This window comes from Carassius auratus, unplaced genomic scaffold, assembly GCF_003368295.1.
Source record: "Carassius auratus strain Wakin unplaced genomic scaffold, ASM336829v1 scaf_tig00011797, whole genome shotgun sequence".
Lineage (NCBI taxonomy): Eukaryota > Metazoa > Chordata > Actinopteri > Cypriniformes > Cyprinidae > Carassius > Carassius auratus.
In genome coordinates, this window is record NW_020524243.1 from 160,364 (window position 1) to 184,222 (window position 23,859).

At 38.8% G+C, this 23,859-nt stretch overlaps 1 protein-coding gene across 1 annotated transcript in view; it reads right to left on the reverse strand.

The window, feature by feature from the left end:
* Nucleotides 1-20,548, reverse strand: part of LOC113073295 (serine/threonine-protein phosphatase 6 regulatory ankyrin repeat subunit B-like) — a 35,778-nt gene extending 15,230 nt beyond the window's left edge. Inside the window, exons 1-13 of the mRNA XM_026246184.1 lie at nt 20,312-20,548; nt 18,038-18,139; nt 15,311-15,409; nt 10,775-10,903; nt 10,546-10,674; nt 10,358-10,474; nt 9,570-9,668; nt 7,151-7,351; nt 6,973-7,071; nt 2,543-2,746; nt 1,052-1,153; nt 850-948; nt 577-738 (exon numbers count right to left, since the gene is read on the reverse strand). Of these exons, the coding sequence (XP_026101969.1) occupies nt 577-738; nt 850-948; nt 1,052-1,153; nt 2,543-2,746; nt 6,973-7,071; nt 7,151-7,351; nt 9,570-9,668; nt 10,358-10,474; nt 10,546-10,674; nt 10,775-10,903; nt 15,311-15,409; nt 18,038-18,139; nt 20,312-20,533 (1,764 nt within the window). The 5' untranslated portion in view covers nt 20,534-20,548. The remainder of the gene's footprint in view (nt 1-576; nt 739-849; nt 949-1,051; nt 1,154-2,542; nt 2,747-6,972; nt 7,072-7,150; nt 7,352-9,569; nt 9,669-10,357; nt 10,475-10,545; nt 10,675-10,774; nt 10,904-15,310; nt 15,410-18,037; nt 18,140-20,311) is intronic.
* Between the last annotated feature and the right edge of the window lie 3,311 nt (nt 20,549-23,859).

Consider the following 23,859-nt stretch of genomic DNA (forward strand, 5'->3'; position numbering starts at 1 on the left):
TATTTTACTGCTGCACTGGGTCTTTATACAAAATTTAAAGTTGTTATACAATTCATTTAGAATAAACTATGACATTAAGTCTGTAAAAAATTAACTCAATTAGGAGTTATATTTCTCTTTTTTACTTTATTTGTAAAAAGTGTAAATGTACTGAACACACAATAATTTTAAATAATGGTTTTAAACAATTAAAAAAATAAACATCAAATTATAAATATATAATCATGAACTGATTAATAAAAATATTAATAAATGTAAATATATTAAAAACATAAGAAAATATACACTATGTGTCTTTATTTTATGTCATAGAGGATTTAATTTTTTATTTTAATTTATGGATTTGAAGTTTCAGTGAGTTCAATAACCTTTTCCGTTTTTCTTCAACAACAACAAAAACCTGTCCAAATTAATCCACATTATTAAAATGACAACAACAATGCTCATGGGTTTGACTCCCAGTGAAAACAAAACACAAACAAAACTGCTGCAATGCAAAGCGAGCATCCCCCAGAATAAAAATGCCTTGTTTTCTAACACTCATGTTCTGCAGTGTATCTCGTTGTGTCCCGTCACCTCAGCGAACAGCTGTTGTCTCTTCACATCATCTTTGCCGCTGGGACTGTCGCAGTTAGTAGGAAATTCACTGCGTATTGTAGCTGGAACTTTAGTCAGGATTTCTCTCACGAAGTCCACCTGTCCAAAACAGGCTGCCACATGCAGAGCTGTCAAACCTGTCTAAACATACACACACACACATAAAGATGTTTCACTAATACTGAAACATTACAGCAGATTTTTGTTCTGCTTAACCTTTATAAGCAGAGGTCATGTGTTCACATGAAGCACCTTGGAGCTCTGGATCTGCAGTGAAACGCTGTCTTTCAGCACCTCCAGAATATGAGTGTGTCCATTCTTGGCAGCCAAATGAATTGCTGTCATGCCATCCTGAAAGGGTCAAAGATCAATGTACAGTTGCACCATTACAAAATTATTATTGTTCTTCATCATGTTAAAATATCCTTTGTCACAATTTGTCTTTCTAACTCACGGTGTCCTCCTCTGTCACTGATGCTCCAGCGTCCAGAAGAACTTTCACTACCTCCGTATTACCACCAGCAGCAGCCAAATGCAGCGGACACAAACCCTTAGCCTGCCAAATTAGAAAGAGCAGAAGTAAAAATAAAACATTTTAATTACCTGAAATAAAATGAGGTAGATTTTCATGAACTTCATTAAACAAAATGTAAATAAAAATTAAAACACTATATAGATTTAAAAATATGACCATAAAAACAATTACTTGAAATAAAATCTAAAATTTATAATAAAAGGTGTATATATTCCATTTCAAAATACAGAATCTGTTTCCTGCTTGATATTCCTGCCTGATGCACCTCCTCCAATGCACCAACTGCAGGGTCATCAGCTGGTGCCACCATTCACAGACGTTTCACCCCCTTTACAATAAGATTCCAGGAAGAGGGCATTGGCTTATGGGGATATCTCCCCGCCACCCCCTGCAGCTACCCTCACTGGGGTACCGAGCCCCAGTACTTAGTGGAACATTAAAGACAAAAGCTTTACATTTTGGGGAAGTCGTGGCCTAATGGTTAAAGAGTTTTGACTCCTAATGTTGTGGGTTTGAGTCTCTTCTCTCTTGTCCCAGCATTCCACAGAAATCACACCAGCTTTTGTCACAGTCTAGAAAACTGATTTAACAAGTAAACAAAAAAAAGTACTAAACAAGGAATAAAATAAAGCTTCAGCAGGGGCCAAGGCCAAAACAACAAGCATAACAGGTCTAACTTACAAAAGGGGTACTTTCTAATCTCTTAAAACAAAAATCTAAATAAACAACAAAAGTCTTACCTGACTCCCTTTCTAGATAAAAACAGGAGAAAACATGGGCCATAAAAGAAACGGTATCCACCTCCCTACTGCTCCAAAAATTATTATGAACTTTCAGCTTAAGTCTCACATTGTGGGTTTACTTGAACAAAACAAAGTAGAAACATCTCTCCAAAGTTATACAAGAACAATGCGAAAAAAAAACAAAACAAAACAAAACAGGCAGCAAAGGCCAAAAAGGGCATCGCTTCAGATGGAGTTTCCAGCTTTATCCATACACTCTCCCTCCAGCAGCCAATCAGAGTGGTTGATGATAACTAGGACCAGCTGATCTTCATTAATGGGAAGTCATGGCTTAGTGGTTAGAGAGTATGACTCCTAACTCTAGGGTTGTGGGTTCGAGTCTCGGGCTGGCAATACCCTGAATTAGGTCCCCCTTGAGTAAGCCACTGAACCGCAGCATAAATGGCTGCCCACTGCTCTGGGTGTGTGCTCACTGCTGTGTGTGTGCACTTTGGATGGGTTAAATGCAGAGTATGAATTCTGAGTATGGATCACCATACTTGGCTGTATGTCACTTTCACTTAAGCTTTTGCATGGAGGAGAGAGACAGAAAACAAAACAACACTGCCAAGACAAACTGAATCAACATAGCAGCAAAAGCTAATAAAACATAAAATGACATCCTGACCTTGTTGTTGAGTGTGACCGGTCCTTGAGTAAACAGGAGCAGCTCTTTAATGACGGCCACACTGCCTTTAGCTGCAGCGATGTGTGTGCAGGTCGCTCCCTCCATGTTAGCTAGCTGGGCTAATTTAGGGCGGTGCCTCAGAAACAGCTTTACAACCTCCGAGTGATCATTCTCCACCGCTAGATGAAGAGGAGTCTGATTTTGCTAAAACAACACAGAAAAACAACACTGCATGACCCATGATGGCAGGATTACTGTCATTATTATCAGGATTCTGTCAGTTATAAAGAGTAGTGGGCATCTGAAAAACAGGACTGGGGGAATTCAAGAAGATAAAACATTTTAAGAATATATATTTAAAAACTTGTACTTCCTTTAGACAGCAAAGGTGGCACAAAAGCTGCATCTGAAGTAGCATATACACCATGAAAAGGTGCATTTAAATTACTATGATAAGAAAAGATGAATTTATGACTATACAATCATGTATTAACTAAAACATGAATAATTCTGAATATAAATTCAGATAATATAAATTCATATAAATATATTTTTGATATATTTTACTGTCTTTATGCCGAATTTTGAGCAGTTATAGAATAAACTTGCCTGTGTAAAGGTTTATTATTAAATTATTATGTCATTTATTTAGATGACTTATTTCAAGTTCAATATTTTAGTTCAATAACACAAAAAAATTGTTACAGACACGCCAGGTTCCACCTCCTTCCAATCACAGCGTACTCCCTCACCTGAATACTGATCACTTCCACCTGACCCCCATTAACGAACAATCACCTCTGCACCACAAATACGACACACGTCTCTACCCCTCTACAACGAATCCATTCATCACTGCCTTCCACAACATCACTTTATCCTCAGCCTCCTGTGGTATTCCGTAACAGAAGACTAGAACAACACCGATCGGCTCAAGCATGAGCCTCACGGACCCCTTCCAAGACCCGGTCGACGCATTACGTCAGACACTCACCACTCTACCCGCATCCCCGGCACATGCGAGCACTTCCTCACCTGCCGTGCACACCAATCCCATGGCCAAGCCGGCGCCCTACTCTGGTTCGGTGGAGGATTGCAGCGGATTTCTACTTCAATGGTCGCTGGTCCTGGAGATGCAACCGCACTTATACCCAACCGAAAGATCTAAGGTGGCCTTCTTGATATCCCAACTGCAAGGTAAAGCACTTCAGTGGGCCGATTCAATTTGGAAACAGAATAACCCAGTTATCCAGTCTTATTCCAGCTTCATCAACCATTTTTAAGAAGTTTTTTGCAGACCAGCTTGGGACTCGTCTATTGGTGAGAAGCTTTATAACCTGAAACAGGGAAAAATGTCTGTCAGTGAATATGCACTTCAGTTCAGGACTCTAGCAGCCACCAGTGGATGGAATGAACAGGCCTTGCTGTCTACCTACCATCAGGGATTGGAACCTCGAGTGTGGTTGCATCTCGCTGCATACAAGGATACCATCGTGCTTGGACGGTTCAAACTCCAATTCGCCACTCTGCCTACCAGAGGCCGTCAGCTCCCCAGAACCAGCCAATGAACCTATGCTCGTCGACTCCTATTGACTCACTGGGACTGAAAGACAAGACGGCTGGCCCAGAATCTATGCCTCTACTGTGCATCCCCATGGCATATCATCTCTGTATGCCCCGTCTGTCCTCCTCATCCCATGGTGAGTGCCATTCTCCCTTCAAAGTATCAAATAAAACCACTGACCACAGTTGTGACACTTACTGCCGCTGACATCTCTCTTCCAGTTTCCGCCTTCCTCGATTCTGTGTTAGCCGGCAACTTCATCTCCGGCGCCCTCTGCTGTCAACTCAAACTCGCCACCACGTCAACGCCGTCAGCCTACCAGGTCTACAAAATAACTGGCCTTTGAGTAGAAGAGTGTGAGTCATAGTGTCACCCTCCAAACCGGACTACTCCATCAAAAGGAGATCCACCTGCTGGTTCTGGAGGAATCTACCACTGATGTCATCCTAGGGTGCCCATGACTGGAGAAGCATAACCCTGTCATCTTCTGGAAGTAGTTCCTCCATAAGTTTGTCCTCATCTATATTGATGATTTCCTCATTTACTCCCGGAGCCTGGCGGAACATCGTCGCCATGTTGCAAAGGTCCTGCAACACCTGAGGGCCTTTCAGCTCTATCTCAAGGCCGAGAAATTCTCCTTCCATCAGCCCTCAGTGCAGTTCCTTGGTTACAACATCAACAGCAGTGGCATCCAGATGGATGAGGGGAAGGTAAATGCTGTGAGAAATTGGCCCATTCCTACCACCATCAAAGAACTCCAACGATTCCTTGGCTTTGCCAATTTCTACAGACGTTTTATCCAAAATTACAGTGCCATCACCAACCCTCTCACTAGCCTCCTAGTGGACTCCGGCCGCAACAGAGGCCTTCAACTCCCTCAAGAGGGCCTTTATGACCGCTCCACTCCTGGTCCATCCTGACCCCAATCAACCCTTCGTTGTAGAAGTCGACGCCTCTACCACCGGGGTGGGAGCGGTCTTATCTCAGCAGCAGGGGAATCCCAGTCAGCTCCACCCATGCACCTTCTTCTCCCGGAAGCTCAACCCGGCTGAGGTAAACTATGACATCGGCAACTGTGAGCTGCTGGCCATCAAATTGGCCCTGGAGGAATGGAGGCATTGGCTGGAGGGAGCCAAACAACCCTTTCTGGTTCTCACTGACCAGAAACTATACTTCCGGAAAAAGTCATCATCAGCCCCATTACCTGGTCTGCTGAGACCCTTCCTTCCTTCCTCCAATATAATCAAGTTGCCCACCGGGACACCAGTACATCCCCAGGACACGGCGAACTCCACTCATTCACTCCCTCACACATCTCTTGGCACTGGTCACCCGGGGGTCAATGAAACCCTCTCGTTGCTAAGGGAACGCTTCTGGTGGCCAAACATGGTTTCTGACGTCAGAAGGTACGTGAACAGATGTACAGACTGTGCCATCTCTAAAAGCCCACGCTATCTACCATCAGGCAAGCTCCATTCTCTGCCCGTCCCTAATCGCCCATGGTCACACCTAGGGTTGGACTTTATTACTGATCTTCCTCCTTCCAATAATAATACCTGCATTCTAGTCATTGTGGACAGATTTTCTAAATCATGTCGTCTTCTCTCCTTGAAAGGTCTGCCCACGACCATGGAAACAGCCGAGTTACTGTTTAACCATGTCGTCAGGTACTTCGTCATTCCGGAAGACATCCTAAGTTCATCTCCCGGGTATGGAAAGCATTCCATTCGCTCCTAGGTGTGGCCATCAGTCTGTACTCTGGATACCATCCCAATCCAACAGGCAGACAGAGAGGAAGTTTCAGGAGATTGGATGCTTCCTCCCTACCTTCTGCCATGGCCACCAGAAATCCTGGAACCAGTTCCTAGGATTGGCCAAGTACGCACAGAACTCCCTGTGACAACCTACCACCGGACTCACTCCATTCCAGTGCGTGCTCGGCTACCAACCTCCACTCTTTCCCTGGTCAGGAGAACCCTTGGACATCCCCGCCATCGACTACTGGTTCCGGGAGAGCGAGAGGGTCTGGGGCGCAGCTCACCACCAACTCCAACAGGCCCTACGCAGGCGCAGGATGGCAGCCGACCTTCGCCGATCCAAGGCCCCGGCATACCAACCCAGTCAGAATGTCTGGCTGTCCACCCAGGACATCCGCCTGCACTTGCTCTGCCACAAGTTAAGTCTCAGATTCATTGGCCCGTTCACCATCCTAGAGCAGATCAATCTGGTCACTTTCAAACTCCGACTACCACCAGAGTACTGGATTCACCCCACTTTCCATGTGTCCCTCCTTAAGCCTCACCATCCCTCTGTTTCTCCCTCCACAGAACCTGGCGAAGCCGAAGCCCCCCTCCACTCCTCCTTGAAGACAGTGCTGCCTATGAAGTTCGAGACATCCTGGACTCCCGGCGGCGTGGTGGACAACTTGAATACCTAGTGGACTGGGAAGGACATGGTCCAGAGGAACAGGAGGGGGGTACTGTTACAGACACGCCACCTCCTTCCAATCACAGCGCACGCCCTCACCTGAATACTGATCACTTCCACCTGACCCTCATCAACGAACAATCACCTCTGCACCACAAATGCCACACACACGCACTCAGTCAGCGTCCGGTCTCGTTCGCAACAAGGTCTTACCTGTATGCTAACTCTAAGGACTAACTCTATCTCTACTTACCTCTCTCCAGCGATCTCCAGCGAAAATAATTGTTCCTGTTTTAACTCAAATATTATATAAACAGGTTTTATCATAACATAGAAAGTTTGATTAAAATATTTTAAGGTTTATTTTGGTAACACTTTACATAAATTTTTCATTTATTCATATTAGTTAATGCATTATAATGCATCTCATTGCACTCACAATATCTGTAGCAGTGATGTCAGCTTTCAGGTTTAACAGGCTGCTACAAACATCCAGCTGTCCGCTGAAGGCTGCCAAATGCAGCGGCGTCTGCTTTCTCTGTGAAAATGAGCTGTTCAGTTTAATATCTCTGGGTTTAAGATCATTTTTTTGTCTGCACAGAGCTTTCAGTTCTTACCAGAGAGAGAGCATCAACACTGGCCTGATGGGTCTCCACCAGCAACCTGACGAGCTGCGCCGAGCCGCTCTGAGCGCTGAGGTGCAGAGGCGTTAGGCCCAGTTTGGTCTTGCTGTTCACAAAGGCGTTATGGGCTAGCAGGATGTCCACAATGTCTTGATGACCTTGCTCTGCTGCCAGATGAATGGCGGCCTTCCCCTCCTGATGAGATTTCATATAAATCCTCAATACATTATTTTTGAAGCAGTTCTTCAGGACACAGATATTCAGAGATTCAGATCCATAAAAAAACCTAAAACTCAGAGTCTCTAAATAAAATGCTATTATATCACAAAAATGATAAAATTGTATATTTTTCCCAAAATGCAATAAATGCATGATAGTTTTTTTATATTTATATTTTTTCACAATGCAATAAATCCATTGAATGTTTATGAAAGTTATTTTTCATATTTAAACTGTTGAAAATACAAAACTAAAAATACATTCATCAGTTATCACCTCTAAAATGAATTCAGCGGGTCATCTTGTTTGCTATAATTTAATTACTACAATAAAATAAAATTCCATCATGATCGAGAACATGAACATCATTACAGTAGACCATAGAGATTCCAAAATGACATTTCCCTGACATTCAACTTCCAAAAATGCATTTATCTTCGCCATGTTACATTCATTTAGTTGACTATTGCTATGTGCTATATTAACAAAAACATAAATGGCATTAATAAAAACACTTACACTGACAAGCTATGCAATATTGAATTCATAATCAAATGTGATTCATCTAATGAACGCAATATTGCACAAAAAAAAAGAGAAAAATATCCTGAACTTTTTTCTGGGGGCGGGGCAGCACATGCAAAGCATGCATTTGAAAGGATACTATGGCAAAGATATTGCTTTCTTTATTCAAACTGATTTTCTTTTTCATGAATATATTGTTGACCTAATGAATGAAAGCTGTATCATACTCTTGGAAAATTATAAGCTATAGAGCCACATATGAACACTATATGACAATACAGATTCTTTGGTTCACTAGAACATGCCAATATTTGAATACTATTTTTAGGAATTTTTCAGTGACAAAATATTTGTTTTTTAATAAAAAAAAAAGTAAATCAATGAAGTTGTATTTAGAAATATTTTAATTATTCTAGGGCTTCAACTGGTGATTATTTTTGGTAATCAAGTAATCTACTGATTATTTTGACAACTGAGTAATCTGATTTTTTTTAGCAACACAAATAGACCTAAGTGTAAACCAGGCTTTAATATGACTATTTATATAAAAACTAATGACAATGCAATAATAAATGGCTCAAATAAAATATCAAAATCAAGAAATAACATGATTGTATTGAACAACACTGTTACCTAAAATACATAATGTAATATGCCTATAAGTAATATGAACATAACCAACAAAGTACATTATGTATAAGAGCAAATAAAAAGAGTGTGACAACAGCTGGGTGACGTTTCACTTCACAGCGTGATTAATGTTTTAATCCGTTCAATTTTAATATTTGATCACATGCAGAAACTTTTAATTTTAAATAGCGATGTATGAATGAATGACATACTGTAATACACAGGTTGATGTATTCTCCTGTGTTGGCAAAGGTCTATAAATTATGTTACAAATCTAGTGAGATAATACACACTGTTTTTCCAGATGAACATTAATTCACATTCACAGCATATGCAGAAGAAGAGTTTAGCCCCTTTCACACATACCGTCTTCACTGGTAAATTACCATTAATATATCATGTGTACACAGGACCAAAAACTTTTTTGAAAGTTAAAGCTGCTCCTTTCATACCACTGGTAGGTGAACTCATGGACTTGAAAGTGATATCAATCAACAAGATTTATATTTTTTTTAATTTATGATTTTTTTTTTTTCTGCAGCCAACCGCTGCATGCTGGAAATCCTTCACGGTGCTGGAGAACGCTTCAAACCAAATCTATTTTCATTTTAGTTAAAAAAAAACTGCTGTTTTACAAAATGTTTTTTTTTTCCTCCATGAAATTACTTAACAGTACATCAACCAGCATTAAAATATTTAAAAATGTATGTAAGAACAACGTAAAAAAAAACGTTAAGCATTTAAAAAAATTTAATTAATAAATACAATTAAAGGTTGCACTTTATTTTACAGTGCTACCAAATTAAAATAACATAAAATCAAATAAATTAGAAAAATAAATGAAAGCTAAACAAGAAATATATAAAAAACAAAAACTAATAAAAATAACGAAGCACATAATAAAATTACCAAAACGTATGGTGAAATTAAAATGAAAAGTGAAAATATTAAAGTAAAACCAACTCATAACAGTGAATAAATAGCACTGATCCAAACGCATCAGAAATAAGCCGCTTCAGTAATTAATCGTCTCTCTAACCTCATCAAACACATCCACTCTAGCATTGTTCTGCAGCAGGATCTTCACGACCTCTGTGTGACCCTGCTCTGCAGCCAGTAGCAGCGGTGACCAGCCGTTCTGTAAGACACATATGAACACACACCAACAATTAAACACAGACAGACACACACTTACACACTAATGGACCAAACTGCTTACAGTGGAGCTGACAGTACATGTGTGCATTCAGGGTTATTATTGTTAACTAAATCTGAAACGAAAAATATTAAATACAATTTTGTTGAATAATTGCTTTTTTTTGTTTGTTTATACAAATTTGATATGTTGCCCTGACAACTAACTGAAATAATTTAAAAAGGAAACACTAAAAGGAATAGGAAAAACTAACTGGAAATAAATAACTTGAAACTGAACTACGAGTAAAACAAAAATAAAATGAAACCTAAAAATAGATAAAATAAATAATAAAAATTATTTCAACTTAAATACTATTTAAAAAAATACATTCAAAAAAGTTTATTCATTTAAAATGATAATGTATGTGTGCTCACCCCATTTTTTTTGTATGAAAAAATATCGCAATATATATCGCAGAAAAATAAAATATCGCAATGTCATTTTTTCCCAATATCGTGCAGCCCTAATCTTAATCAGAACATTTTTGCATGTTTTATAAGAATATCATATGCATGTTTTAATGGGTAAAATGGGTAAAGTGCTGGAAAAGAAAACATTTGAGTCTATTCAGTGTCGGATCACTCCGAGATCTTTCTGAGATGTGAGGCAGATTCTTTGTTGATTTGTACCTTGGCGTGTTTGTTGATGGCGGTCTGGAGCTGGTTGGAGGGGACGTTACTGAGCATCTCCTGAAGAACGGCAGTGTTTCCCACCCTGGCGTTGTAATGAAGAGGTGTCTCTCCACTCTGAACAAACAACAGGTTCACAATACCAGTTTTATGTGAAAATGTCTGTTGTTGAACAGCACAAGACCCACCTGTCGGGTGACAGCGGTGACGTCAGCATGATGCTCCATCAGGATCTTGATGATGTGGGTGTCCTCATCCACCTGATGCACGGCATCACTCCTGAGCTCGGCTGCCAGGTGCAGCGGCGTCTCGCCCTTCTGCAGGGGGCACCAAACACAACAAAATCATGCTGGGATTCATATGTCTCTGGTGCTTTTGTATTTTATCAAGTCGTTCTCTTTGATCTGTGAGTCTAACCTGATTCCCTTCACGCACACAGAGCTCTGCCTCCTGACTGCTTCTCTCATTGCTCAGAGAGTTTAAAATCTCCTCCACCACGTGAGCGTGACAGTGACGTACCGCAACGTGGAGAGGGTTTTCACCAACCTTCACAAAAATAATACTACAGATTCAGACTTAGATAATATAGATATAGAATTCCAAAATGTTAATACAACTAAATTAGCTCACCTACAAGAGAAAATCCAAATAAATAAATAAATCTTAGTATGGCTATTTTTAAAGTTGATAGTAAATACAAAAATAAATAAAGAATAAAAAAACCTTAACATAAATAACTTTTGAACAGAACATTTTATAAAATAAATATATAAAAAAATATAAATATATATTTTAGTATGCTTTTTTCAAAAAGCATACTAAAATTGTTGTTGAATTAATAAATATGAATATAAACAAAATATACAGGATAGAAAAAAAATATATATAAAATATATAAAATATCAAATATGACATTTTAAATAAATAAATAAATCTTATTATGAATTTTTTCAAAGTTGGGGGCATAATTAATATTAATAATACAACACAAAAGCAGGACATTTTTACTAAATATATAAATACATTTTAGAGTTTGGGTTAAAGTTGGGGTTAAATTAATAAATGAAAACAAAATATAAAGAATGAATTACAAAAATACAAAATACAGTAAATTTTTATTATATCTGTGTTAAAGGCATAGAACACCCAAAAATGATGTTCCAAACCATTACGAATGTAACCATGGTTCCCTGAGTAGGGAACGAGACACTGCTTCCTCTAGAGGTTGCTATGGGGAACACTCGTGACCCGTGTCTGAAGCATACATTGAAAAAACACCAACGAGTTGGCTGTCAACAGCCCCTGACGGGAGAACACATCGTTCACTTCTTCGTCTGAAGCTTGCATCCAAAGCATGGCAGGGAGCTAGATGATGCAGTGTCTCATTCCCTACTCAGGGAACCATGATTACATTCGTAACCTGAGATGTTCCCTTTCAGGAAAACTTTGAACTGCATCCTCTAGGGGTCGCTATGGGGAACCGTATACCCACGCCGCCATGCTGAGGGGAGTGCAGACCAGAATCATGGCAAACACTAAGTACCAACTCTACCATTTCCATGGGAGTTACTCCTGGGATGTTAGACGGCTGTCCATGACATTACCCCTTATGGCCGAAGCCCTAGGCTACATACCCACCCTACTCGTTAGGGTCTCGGACCGGGGTAGAGCTGAAGGCTTGGAATCAAGGAAGATTCCTTTAAAGGTATACGGCAAAGAACCTCACATTTTATAATAAGTCTTACCTGTCACACAGGGGCTACCGCTTGCTCTTGCATAAGCTTGCTGAAGGAGCTGTCTCAACAGATCCCTAGTAGCAACACCCTGTTTAGATAGGTATCCGACGATACATAGGTGAGGTGGCGACCAAGATGAATGGGGCTTTTACCAACTCAAGAAAGGGCACAAAGCAACCGCGTGAAGTTCTCATCATATAGGTTTATAGAAAGAATGCAGAGCACTAGCATGCGAACTTACCATAGTGCGGATTTCAGAAAGTGTGCAAAGACTTCACATGCACTTCACTTACCATAACATGGATTTTAAATACTGTTCTAAGGAGGGGGCTCTTGTGGCACTCTGATAGAGCAGCTAATAGATGGAATGGTGCATCCCAAAACAATATGTTTGAGAGTCATCAACTCGATCTGTGGAAATAATGCTGGAGCGCTCTGGAGAAAGAACAGAGAACTCAATCTCACATTAGAGGAGAACTCCGAATTCAGAAAGAGAGTAGCGCACTTATAACCCTTCTTGGTAAAGGGGAGCGCTGCTAAACTACCACCAGAACCGCCCAAAAGCCCCTCGTGTTGAGGGAAGCAATGCTTGAAGTCTATAAATAAATACACACTGGCTGAGTGGAGCCCAAGGAACCAAGGTCTAACCATCTCAAGAAAGGGAACGAAGCTGAGCGCGTAACCCTTTCCGTACAGGATTTCAGAAAGTGCGCAGAGTGTTCAACGTGCACACTCACCACCATTAGGTTTTCAGAAAGTACACTTAGCGTGTGTGCTTAAAGGTTCCTAAGCATTGCAGAGGTGCTGAACTGCACGGGAGAGGTAAGTTCAATTTAACAAACCTCTGGCAAGGGGGCAGCATCACCTGAGGCAGTTTCTTCAATAAAACTTCCATAACTGCCACCTCCACTTCACGCTTGATGCTTCAGCAACAACCAAGTGGCCAGGAAGCCCCTCAGGGTGACCTGGATGGACATCCATGAAATTCCTTGCAGTGCCATGCCGGGCCTGATGATCAAGAAGGCTCCCACAGAAAACTGTGTTCTGGCCACCTGATACCGGAAACATGAAGCCGGAATCAGGGCTTTCATACCAGCTGGACATAATGCTGACAAGTGCTTAGTAAACACTGTAATTGAGCACTGCAAAGAAACTAACAGAAGATTAGTACACACATAACCACCAGCAATTTGATACATATACAAGTATATACAGAATGGAACATACTGACCCACCCCGGTTCCTGCGCTGGAGCCCGGCTCAAGGGGCGACTCCCTTTAGTCTGGACCATCAGTAAGTTGGTTACTATGAACATAGAACCAACCAAAACATCATAGGTCCAGCATAGGAGACTGTTATGCAAGAAGTTCCCACCTAACCTTGGTCAGGTGGAGAGCTGGTGGTTACAGGGGAATCAGGAAAGGGAGGATAAGGGCAGATGTAAAAACCCCCCAAGAGAATGAGTAGATATACTAAGTATTGCTCTGATTCGGATGATAACACTGATGCCTTGTCTGGATCACATCCCTTAGGTCTTGCCTACCTCCCTGTGACCCACGATTCCTTTTACTCCTACCTGCAGGTGGGGGAGGAGTTTGAGTCATGACACTAGCCTTCTGTGCCTGTCTCTAATCCTCAGATCGAGATGGACCAGGACCCCTATGTTGTTCGGGCTTAGACCTGGACCTTTGTGGAACGAAGGATCTGAAAGCAGCCTCCGCCTCCCTAATCATCTGGATTGCCATCTCAACAGAGGTACTAAAAAGTTCAGAAGGCAAAACCTGAGCATCGAGAAGAAAGCCTTTTCTTTCTTCCTGATGTCTGCGAGGTCACCCACAGATATCTCTACGTTACCACCATTGCCGCCCATTGTGGAGGTGGCCTGCTTGGTAGCATGTAGAGAGGGATCTGCGGTGCGACACAGCTTGGCTACCTGATCAGGAGAAAGGCCCTCACCCTTATCCAGGTCTTATAGCAGATCAGCCTGATATGCTTGAAGCACCGCCATCATGTGTAATGAAGCCACAATCTGACCTGCTGCTGCGTATACCTTGCCATTTAAGCTAGATGTATCCTGAAGGGGTTTAGATGGAAAGGATGGAGATTAAGGGAGGACAGCTCCTCTGCAGAAAGAAAGCTCTTTCTACAGGGGGGTATCCTCTCATAGCCGCTTTCGCGCATCTCTCTAAATTCAGCCAGATCCACCTGTGATCCCCACGATATCATTCTCCTCCGTGCCTCAGCAGCGGCGTGTCCTGAACCACGAGAAGCAGATGGCTGCCCTTTTTTTCCTATGAAAGAGAGACGAACGAGAGCGGTGCTTTTTCAATGAAAAATCATTCACAATGCACGCAGAATGCATTCTCAAAGACATTGTGTGCGTGCTCTTCAGCCAAAAAAAGACGCAAAGGTTGTGCGTGTCATCGGTTGTCAAATAACGCAGAGATGGATACAAACACTGTCTAAAGTTTGCTAGTAGCTGCCATGATAAAGAGTGAAAGATCACTCTTACCAGTTCTTTCAGATGCACACTTCAAACAGAACAGTCAGTGAAGACGAAGAAGAGAATGACGTGTTCTCTTGCGCCTATGTATCTATAGTCATGCCTGTAGTGACGTCAGGGGCTGTAGCCAGGCAACTCGTTGGTGTTTTTTCAATGTATGCTTCAGACACGGTTCACGACGAGGTGCCACCCATAGCGACCCCTAGAAGACGCAGTTCGAAGATCCCTTGAAAGGGAACTGTATGATTTGCTTTCTTATGTTTAACATAAAATAAAATATTTTGAAGATTTCTAGTAATCAATCAGTTGGTAGTTCCCAATGAGTTCCATAGTATTTAATTTCCTACTATGGAAGTCAATGGTAACCACCAACTGTTTGATTACAGTTTTTAGTTTTAATGGAACATGTGTGTTATAACATTAGTTAATGCAATTGTTAACATAAACAAATTTGAACAGTACTTTTCAAGCATTTATTAATCTTGTTTAATGTTATTTTTTTACATATTCTAACATATTTTTAACATTAAAAACTGCAAAATGTAACATTAGTTCATAAATAAAATAATTAAAAAAATATATATATATTAATAAGTAATGTTATATTAATAAGTACATTTTATAAATTGTAAAATCTATTATTTAATTTGCTGTTGTTTTATTTTCTCACTTTAAAATACAGTATTTCTCCAAGACTAAAGTTTAATAAAGTACCTTAGATTTCCAGGTCACATCTCCGCCCTCCTGGATCAGCGCTCGTATCATCTGCAGAGCACCGTGACGCGCGGCTACATGCATAGCGCTCTCTCCGTTCTGAGCAGAGAGGAAAGTTCTGTTTTAAAGGGATTCTCCACTCCAAAATGAAAATTTTGTCTTTAACCACTTACCACCATGTCGTTAGAAACCCGTAAAAGCTTTGTTCACCTTTGAACACAATTTAAGATATTTTGGATGAAAACCGGGAGGCCTTTGTCTGTCCCTTTGACTGCCAAGTAACTTACACTGTTAGGTCCAGAAAAGTATGAAAGAACATCATCAGAATAGACCACCTGCCATCAGTGGTTCAATCTGAATTTTATGTAGCGACGAGAATACTTTTTGTACATGAAGAAAACAAAAATAACAACTTTATTCAACAATTTGTCTTCTCTGTGTCTCTCCGCATCACTGTACACCATTTTGGAGAATCTCCACTGAACACAAGCAGCTTACACTCTCGTGTCAGCTGCGCGTCTAGGATACATTTACTACATGTATTTACGCTTTAATTTAAATGAATACAGCGTATCTTGTTTCGCGACTGACACAGAAGAGCTTCTTGCATTAGGTGGATGTTCTCCAAAATGGTGTTACGTTGAATAACAATTTTAAAAGTAATTTTTTTTTTGTACAAAGTATTCTCATCGTTTCATGAAATTCAGATTGAACCACTGATGGCAGATGGACTGTTCTGATGATGTCTTTAACCCTCTGAGGTCCAGAGGGTTTTGGGGCCTGGAGAGGTTTTGGCATTCCCTGACTTTTTTTAGTTTCTTATAAACATATACATGGCAAAATTCTGAAAACATTGTATTTAATACAAACTGGGCTATAATAATATGTTAATAGCATGTATGTACATGATTGTGTTTTTGAGAAAACAACATTTATGCGTGGTCATTGAAAAACTACCAGTTTGTAGTCACTGAAATAAGGACATCACACAACACATACAGAACATTTGTACACAAGACTGTCAAACCTGGAGCTTGTAGCCTAATTTTTTTTATTTTGCTTCAAAATTATGTGAAAATCATCTTGCTTACTCACTCATAGAAAACAGTAGATTGAATTCAATTTTCTAAGACACTTTTTGTTTCTAAAGGGCATATGCGAGTAGGCGTGATTTACAATGAATATTATTGTGATTTACACTTGAGAAGACAAAAACTGCATAATAAGCTGAATATGAGCCTTTCAGTCAGGTGTGTGACTGAGAGGGAAGAGTTACAAGAAAGAATGTGAGGACAAAATAAATGTATATATTTTTATGTTTGTAGTTTATTTAGAATATATTTCATTATCCCACAAAATAACTTGAGATTCACTTGCGAGTGCAGTTAAACAGTTTATTCGGAACAATCAAAGCTGATTTTCAAAGATTAATTTTTTGCTTCATTACTCCAGTTACGCGATCCTTCAGAAATCATTGTAATATTCTGATTTGCTAATCAAAAAAATATTTATTATTATTATTATTAATGTTGAAAAGAGGTAAGTTTTTTTTTTTTTTTATCAATTGAAAGAACAGCCTCATTTGTATCATTATTACTGTATATATCATCATGTGTGTGCTAAATAAAAGGTCTAATTTCTATACATAGTGACTCCACCCTTTTGAATGGTATAGTGAATATTGTTACACTGGAGTAATGATGCTGAAAATTTAGCTTTGATCACAGGAATAAATTCAATGTTAAAATATATTCAAATAGAAATCAGTTTTTTAAATAGTAAAAATATTCACAATTTCACAATATTACTGCTTTATCAAATGCAACTATATACTATATATATTTACTGTATAATATATTATAATAACTATATAATAATAATAATAATAATAATAATAATAATAAAAGACTTACTCATGTTTTTGATCTCTGCTGGATCAAGCCATTTCATTCTTTTTTCTGAGGTAATTCAAATCTTATTCCTCTCAGCACTTCTTTTTGGGGTGAATTATGTACAGGATCTTGAACCGTCTCACTGCTTTGTTTGCTGTCATGCATTTACACGCCGCAAGCTTCACATTTTCTACTGACTGGACATTGCATTGTTTTCATATGGATTACTTTATCACCGAATATTTGTATTTGGTAAGATTTGCATAGTTTAAAAGTATTCAATGGCAAGCTTTCTATAGATATATATCTCTCATATCTCTTGTTGATTATTTGCTGAGTTACAGTTCATTTTAATGACACATTTCTAAATGAAGGTCATGCAGAACCAAGGCAGTAGACAACGTACCCTGTTTGTTTTCTTTATTTTATAAATGCACAACGTTTTGTTGTTATTATATGTGTATACAAATAAAAGTAGACCCTTTACATATTTGATTGATGTGTTGTTCTATTCTGTACGATCAAAACTGAAAGTGTAATTTAAGTTATTTTTGGGGGTTATTAGGGAAAAAATCCCCATTGATCTATTTCAAAGGGTTAATACTTTTCTGGACCTTGACAGTGTAAGTTACTTGGCAGTCTATGGGACAGCCACAAGCCTCACGGTTTTCATCCAAAATATCTTAAATTGTGTTCCATAAACAAACAAAACTTTTACTGGTTTGGGAAGACAGGGGGTTAAGTCAATAATGACAAAATGTTCATTTTGGGGTGGAGTAACCCTTTAATGTCTCTGTTAACACAGTGAAGCGGTGACGCTCCTCTTCTGACTGACCTCCTGCTCTGCGTTCACATCGGCTCCGCTCTTCAGAAGCATTTCAGCCACCTGTTCACCTTCCTTCACTCTGGCTGCGATGTGCAGAGGGGTTTCCCTCGCCTTTATAAAAGATACACACATGAACCAATGGTTTCCTTTCATTCGCTGTAAAATTTTATAAACTCATAAAACATCCTGGAGTCTTTTACACTATACTGGACCTGAAATCAAAGCTTCTTAATGCAAAAAACCTTCAAATGTTTTCCTTTTGTGTTCCATAGAATATATAAAAACATGCATGTGTGAAAATAATTATTCTATAATATCTTATGATAAGGTTGCATTTGTTAATAATGAATGACCCTTCTAAAGTGTATATTCATTTCAGTTAATGTTATTTTCAATATTTACTAATAACAGTATTATTTTAGAATCATTAACATACTATAATGTTTTTATTAATAATTTTCATAAGATTTATTTGTATATTTGTATTATTTGTATATATATGTTTTAATTTAAATTTTTTTATTGTTTTAGTAATTTTGTTTTGTGCTTGTTATTTTATTACTATTATTATTCAATTCTCAGTTTAGTTTTAGTATTTAGTATTAAATTATTATTTTTATTTAGTATTAATTTAATTGTATATCTGTTAACATTTTTTTCAACTAACAACACTTTCATAATTTTTATGAATGTATGTGTTTATAATTTTTTACATTTCAGTTTTAGTTATATTAGTACATCAATAAGAAATGTTGCTTTGGAAGCAAGCTGTAATAATATACAGCTATATATATTAGGGGTGTAACGGTTCACAAAATTCACGGTTCGGTTCGATACGATACACTGATGTCACGGTTCGGTTCGGTTCGGTTCGATACGTTTTAGATACAGCAAAATGTAAAAACATCTCAACTTTTCAGAATGCCGCAAGCGCACCGCGGGTCATGTGACAAGAACCAACCAATCAGCTTCATCCTTTCCCGTAACAAGGTTGAGAGCTCAGCCAAGATGAAGGAACAGCTGATCATAGTTGTATATGGATTGCAATTTTGAAATAAATTCAGTAGCAGAGCTACTGCAAGCGATTTTTAGAGCTGCAAATCCATTTATCCTTCGCTGAAATTTCCGCGTCTCATGGAGAGAGCACGTCATTGTTGCTTAGCAAAGACAGACGCCTCATGAGCGCTTCTGCCCGAGCGCTTTGGAAAGGAGGAGAAAGACGCGCTTAGCGTTTTCCATGCGTTTTTAGGCACGATATGTGAACGGCCCCTAAGGCGCTCGCTCACTCAGCACGCGCTGAAGGCTCGTTGCAAAATGTCTAATGCATTTAACAGACCAGAAATATAAGATCCTAAAATAACCAACAGGTCTGGTGTTTGGGTTGGATTCCCTGTAAGCTATAGTGTCTAAATGCTGCAGGGATAGTTTGCTGCGTGCATGTTTCTCCTTTTTTTCGTCTTTTCCCAGATAGTACTGACGCATATATCCCAGATATTCCCGCTGGTTTTTTTTTTTTTTTTTTTTTGTAATCCCGCTGGTGTACCCTGTCATGTTGCAGATGCGACATACCGTTGTTTTTTTATCCACCACTCTCTTGCCATCACCATTATAGCTTAAAGGGAATCCAAAGTGCACCCAAACACCAGACCTGTTGGTTATTGGAGGATCTTCTCATTTCTAGTCTGTTAAACGCATTGGCTATTTTGCAACGAGCCTTCAGCGCGTACTGAGTGAGCGAGCGCCTGCTGAGTAGCCTAACATAAACATATAAGATGGTGTTTTTTTCTTCTTCGGGAGTGTCAGGGGCGTTGCCTGTTACGTTGTTTGGGTTATTGGGCTACCTTGTTGAATGCATATCATTATATTTCTCTCTCTCTCTTTTTTTTTTTTTTTCAAATATAATTAATTACTCCAACGAACCGTTCGGTATACATAATGCGTACCGCGTACCGAACCGAAAGCGTCGTACCGAACGGTTCAATACGAATACGCGTATCGTTACACCCCTAATATATATATATATATATATATATATATATATATATATATATATATATATATATATATATATATAACTGCAAACTAACAATGAACAGTTAGTATATAAATACTGTACCAAATGTATTGTTACAAATGCATCATTGTAAGTTAATGCATGAACTAATGGGGCCTTATTGTAAAGCATTACCTCTGTTTCTTTACAGCTAGTTAAGATGATGCTTTTAAATAACACCTCACTGAAGTCTGATGGAAACGTCTTCATGATAAATCAGATTTTCTTACCTTTCCTCCTCTGAGCTGCACATTTGCCCCGAAACCCAGCAGCATCTGCACCACCTGTGGCTTGCAGTTTTCCACCGCGATGTGAAGCGCCGTCTGTCCGTCTTTAGCCATGCCATCCACAGGCGCTCCCTTCTGGATCAGAGCATGCACTACAGCCGTGTGACCTCTCTTAGCCGCGGCGTGAAGACATAACGCCCCTGACTGCACAGCATCACACAACATCCAACCGTGCACAAGAACACATTAGATAAATAAGATTAGCCACGGCCAATTTGAAAGACTATCTATACAGAGTTAAAAGGCAAAACAGGGTTTGATTGTTCAAAAGAGTTACATCTGGATCAAAATTATCTGAACTTGGAAGTCCTACAATCCAAGGAATTCAGTTGACTGCAAACTATGTAATCTTATAGTGCAAAAATATAATGCAACTAAAGTGAAGGATAATGAAACTTTTTCAAAACAAAGCTCTGATTCAGAAACCCTTTTTTCAGATGACTTAGAGAGCTCTAAAAGGGGTCACATATCAAATTACAGGGTACTAGCTATATAATGAACAACAGGCAGAACATTCAGAATTAGGCCACTTTAAATGTTTTTATAAGAGACAGAAACAGCTCAATAAATAATAATAAATATTAAAACCATCCAGTTTTAACCAGGTAAAATATACCTTCTGATGTTCATTATGGTCATATATATATATATATATATATATATATATATATATATATATATATATATATTTTTTTTTTTTTTTTTTTTTTTTTTGCTTGATATTGACAGTTGTTTTTGGGATTATTTTATGAAAACAAATTAAGTGAAAAACTAAATAAATATGTATATAAACTACCATGATACCAGTGTTGTATTATTGACTAATTCTCTTTTTTTCTTTACATTTTGTTCCTGAAATACCTGAAACTTTAAGCACATATTTATAGTGTTTGATTGTAGAGGGGCAGTAACTTTGTAAGATTAGAGTTCAGAAATAAGTACTAACCCAATTTTATGCAAAATATACCACATTATGTCATGGGGACTCAAATGGCACAGAATACTAGAAATAACCCTAAATATGCAAGCACATGATCATAATTAATAATTGACAAAGTTAAATATTGTTTAACCTTTGTTTTGTGTTTGGGGTCTCTGAGACCCCAGCTACAAAACATGATTGACTTTCTGTCTGGTGTCAAGGTTACAGTCCCTTACATCAGGTGGGGTCACGAAGCCATTTTTTTCAAACCATCTGTCCCGATCTTCCAATACTGCATGACATTCGAAGCTTCAAACATCATCTATCATGTGATGTTGTCATTTCGATACAAGCATTGGCACAGTGTGTGATACAATAGTGCTTCAAAAGCTGCATCGGAGCCAAGGTATCAACCATTCCATCACTCTTCTTCTTCATCGTTTGTTTGTAAGCATCGTAGCATGACAAGTATTATTTTGTACTGACCTAAATAAGATATTTCACATATAAGACATTTACATATTGAAGACCAAAAATTTCTTATTTTAATATTATTTATATTTATTGTGAAGTTTTAGTGCATGAGTTGAAGTTTACTGCATGAGTTAAAGTCTGCATGAACATGTAGGATCATATGACCAGACACAGGGAGAGGAGCTAATTTTGACCATACCAGAAATGTGTATGTAACATGTTCCACTGATGCATAGGGTGGCTTCTTCTTTCCACCAATGTATGTATGTATAAATATACCAACTGATGTTAGCATGAAGTATACATTCTATTTTAAACAAACCAACATGTTTCTGTACCTTGTAAGGAACTTGGTCAGTGGTATATAAGCTATGGTCACTGTTAAAGCTTTAGAGAAACTGAGAAACTGAGAAACTGAGAAACGGAGAAACGGAGAAACAGAGAAAGAACATACAGCTGGCAAAGACAACAAGTTTCTCTCCTATGTCAGACAACATGTTTCTCTCCTATGCCTGATACATATGTCAATAAAGATTTTTGACAAGGCAACTGGTATTCGGCCCTGTGATTGAATTATAAGGGGACAAGACTGATTTTGGATCAACATTTGGCGTCAACGAACAGGATATCCATTTCAGACATTTGTCTCAATTATCACGATTCATCAGGTAAGACATTTTTCTTTTTCCTAAAAATAAATCTAAGTCTGCCTGATGACATATGTGATGTTGAGACTGTGACTGAAACTGCTGAAAAGAACTGTGTAATTTTAAAATACCAGTTGTGTTGCCAATAAATGTGTCAGACATAGCTAAATTTAAGAAATTCAATTTGATGTAACTAATTGAGTTGTTCTGATCAGTGGACTTCCAAAATATTTGAATGAAGCCGGGGTAAAAGTGGATCTTTTAGAGTTAAAGACCATTTGGTCAAATTTTCAGGAGAATAAGCCGTAATGCGATTTAGCAATTAGATGTGATTAAAAGTAGTAGAATGTGGTGAGTCTGCAATAAGGGGCAGGTAAAACTCTAAAACATGTCTACAAAAACAGATGATTAAAGGTGATGGGATGTGGCGGGTCTGCAATAAGGGGCAGGTTAAACCCTAAAACAATTCTATTCACTAAAAAGCCGCACTTAGGAAAGTGTGGGAAAGTTATAAGTTGTAAGAATAGGAGCGGTTTAAAGTGACGGGTCTGCGCTAAAGGTAGTGCTGTTTTGAGAACCCTAAAACGTTTAAACGCGCTAAAAGTAAAAGGTACAGTACCTTTATGAATTATAGTGGCTAGAATCGTGGGCCTTCTGATTTTGACAGTAAAGCTGTTCAATGTTTGGGAAAGAGACAGATCAGCTCAACTAACAAAGGAAAAAAAAGGGAATTATAGGAATATTTAGGATTTAACTTTGTTCTCTTTATCTTTCTCTGTTTTATTTTGAGTTGTCAGCTAGAGAGAGAGAAGAGAGGGGAGGGCAGGGCCCATCTCTTCAGCAATACACACACACATACATAGATACTCACACGCACACACAGAGTTAAATATATCCCTGCTGCTGAGAGCCTGAGACACAGATCCTCTGCAAAAATGACAGAGACTGGCTGCAACAGCAGAACCATATCTGCTTGGTACTTGGAAAAGAAGAACAAGAAGCAAGCAAAGTTTTTGAAGAAAGGACTGAATGTTGATGCTTCTTTGGATGAACAGTTTAAATGGTTCATGATCCAAAAAGACTCAGTCAAGTTGAAAGCCTTTCCGATCCTGGCAGCTCACTGGATTGTCAAGCAAGGTGGTATTTGTTGCAGTTCAGATGGGAGTCCAGTTTCACTTTTTGAAGCAATGAAGCCTCAATTTGAAGCATATAACAAGTTGAATAAAATAATGTCTATTACATGTTCAGAAAAGATAACACAACCATTGATGATTCATTTGATCCAGATTGGACAAATATAATAGCCGAGGCTGAAAGAAAATATTTGCAAGAACCAGTAAACTCAGCAAAAATTGTAATGCCTCCTCCATACAACCCAATTTATCCAGCTTTGCCTGGACAATGTAAAAGTTTCTAGTAAGTCAAATGGAGGGCCAGTTGACAAAATA